At 35.2% G+C, this 2,656-nt stretch overlaps 1 protein-coding gene across 1 annotated transcript; it reads right to left on the reverse strand.

The window, feature by feature from the left end:
* Nucleotides 1-1,882: 1,882 nt before the first annotated feature.
* LOC136043709 (uncharacterized) lies at nt 1,883-2,452 on the reverse strand. Its single transcript, XM_065728599.1, has one exon. The coding sequence runs from the start codon at nt 2,450-2,452 to the stop codon at nt 1,883-1,885; it is 570 nt and encodes a 189-aa protein (XP_065584671.1).
* Nucleotides 2,453-2,656: the final 204 nt, after the last annotated feature.

Here is a 2,656-nt window from a genome sequence, read left to right on the forward strand (position 1 = left end):
TCTTGTTGTCCTCAATCTTGTCCTCAATCTTTGTATTCGCTACCTTATTTCTAATATCTAGGTAGCTCAATCTTTTTCAATAGATCTTATTAGATCTGACGTCAGAAACCCTTATTAGACCTTTTAAATCTTTTTATTGTGTTTGAAACGTTTTCTTAGATAAGGTAGCCTATTAGGGACTTCACTTGTCAACAGAACTTAAGTACAGTAGCTATAAGACCTTATTGACCTATTTAGACCTTATTAGATCTTGTTGTCCTCAATCTTGTCCTCAATCTTTGTATTCGCTACCTTATTTCTAATATCTAGGTAGCTCAATCTTTTTCAATAGACCTTATTAGATCTGACGTCAGAAACCCTTATTAGACCTTTTAAATCTTTTAAATCTTTTTATTGTGTTTGAAACGTTTTCTTAGATAAGGTAGCCTATTAGGGACTTCACTTGTCAACAGAACTTAAGTACAGTGGCTATAAGACCTTATTGACCTATTTAGACCTTATTAGATCTTGTTGTCCTCAATCTTGTCCTCAATCTTTGTATTCGCTACCTTATTTCTAATATCTAGGTAGCTCAATCTTTTTCAATAGACCTTATTAGATCTGACGTCAGAAACCCTTATTAGACCTTTTAAATCTTTTAAATCTTTTTATTGTGTTTGAAACGTTTTCTTAGATAAGGTAGCCTATTAGGGACTTCACTTGTCAACAGAACTTAAGTACAGTGGCTATAAGACCTTATTGACCTATTTAGACCTTATTAGATCTTGTTGTCCTCAATCTTGTCCTCAATCTTTGTATTCGCTACCTTATTTCTAATATCTAGGTAGCTCAATCTTTTTCAATAGACCTTATTAGATCTGACGTCAGAAACCCTTATTAGACCTTTTAAATCTTTTAAATCTTTTTATTGTGTTTGAAACGTTTTCTTAGATAAGGTAGCCTATTAGGGACTTCACTTGTCAACAGAACTTAAGTACAGTGGCTATAAGACCTTATTGACCTATTTAGACCTTATTAGATCTTGTTGTCCTCAATCTTGTCCTCAATCTTTGTATTCGCTACCTTATTTCTAATATCTAGGTAGCTCAATCTTTTTCAATAGACCTTATTAGATCTGACGTCAGAAACCCTTATTAGACCTTTTAAATCTTTTAAATCTTTTTATTGTGTTTGAAACGTTTTCTTAGATAAGGTAGCCTATTAGGGACTTCACTTGTCAACAGAACTTAAGTACAGTGGCTATAAGACCTTTTTGACCTATTTAGACCTTATTAGATCTTGTTGTCCTCAATCTTGTCCTCAATCTTTGTATTCGCTACCTTATTTCTAATATCTAGGTAGCTCTTTTAAATCTTTTTATTGTGTTTGAAACGTTTTCTTAGATAAGGTAGCCTATTAGGGACTTCACTTGTCAACAGAACTTAAGTACTGTCGACAACTGAAGTCCCTAATAGGCTACCTTATCTAAGAAAACGTTTCAAACACAATAAAAAGATTTAAAAGATTTAAAAGGTTTAATAAGGGTTTCTGACGTCAGATCTAATAAGGTCTATTGAAAAAGATTGAGCTACGTAGATATTAGAAATAAGGTAGCGAATACAAAGATTGAGGACAAGATTGAGGACAACAAGATCTAATAAGGTCTAAATAGGTCAATAAGGTCTTATAGCCACTGTACTTAAGTTCTGTTGACAAGTAAAGTCCCTAATAGGCTACCTTATCTAAGAAAACGTTTCAAACACAATAAAAAGATTTAAAAGATTTAAAAGGTCTAATAAGGGTTTCTGACGTCAGATCTAATAAGGTCTATTGAAAAAGATTGAGCTACCTAGATATTAGAAATAAGGTAGCGAATGGTGTTGATATCAGTGGTTCTTTCTGATCATTTCTGGAAAAATTTCCCGCAAGCTTCGCAGTTCCGGATCAGATCTTCTATAGCTGAACTCATGTTTGGCCAGTAAACGGAGCTTCTAGCCCTTTGCTTGCTTTTCTCCATCCCTAGGTGTGCTACGTGCAATTGCTGCAGAATATCCCTTCGTAATGCTCTTGGAATGACAACTCTATTTCTTTTTAAAATGATGCCATCAACGCTGGACAACTCATCCCTAACATTCCAGTAAGGTTGCATGTTAGCAGAACACTGGTATCGGTGGTTCGGCCATCCTTTTTGTATGACTGAAGTAAGTTCTATCATAACTGGGTCTCTCTTATTTTCTTTCAAGATGAGCCCCATCTTTTTATCACTGAGTGTGATACTTTTCATAACAGAGTGAACATGGAATTCAATCTCCAGGGAGCATTCTTCATCAAAGTGGGGTGGATGCAGTCTTGAAAGTGTGTCTGCAACTGGTAAGTCATTTCCTCTAACATATTGAACCGTAATATCATATGGATGAAGCTGAATCATCATTCTTTGGAGCCTGGGAGGAGCTTGGCTTAGTGGTATCGACATTATAGCCTCCCGTGGCTTATGATCTGTATGTGCAATGATTCTCCTCCCATAGACAAATTGATGGAATTTTTACAGCCATAGAGGATAGCATATAGCTCTTTTTCAATCTAAGAATAGTTTTGATCTGTTAATGTGAGAGCCCTTGATCCAAAAGCAAAAATTTTTCCACCTAAACTCAACTCTGCCCCGAGACCATGCTTGGAA

This window comes from Artemia franciscana, unplaced genomic scaffold, assembly GCF_032884065.1.
Source record: "Artemia franciscana unplaced genomic scaffold, ASM3288406v1 Scaffold_8564, whole genome shotgun sequence".
Taxonomy (NCBI): Eukaryota; Metazoa; Arthropoda; class Branchiopoda; order Anostraca; family Artemiidae; genus Artemia; species Artemia franciscana.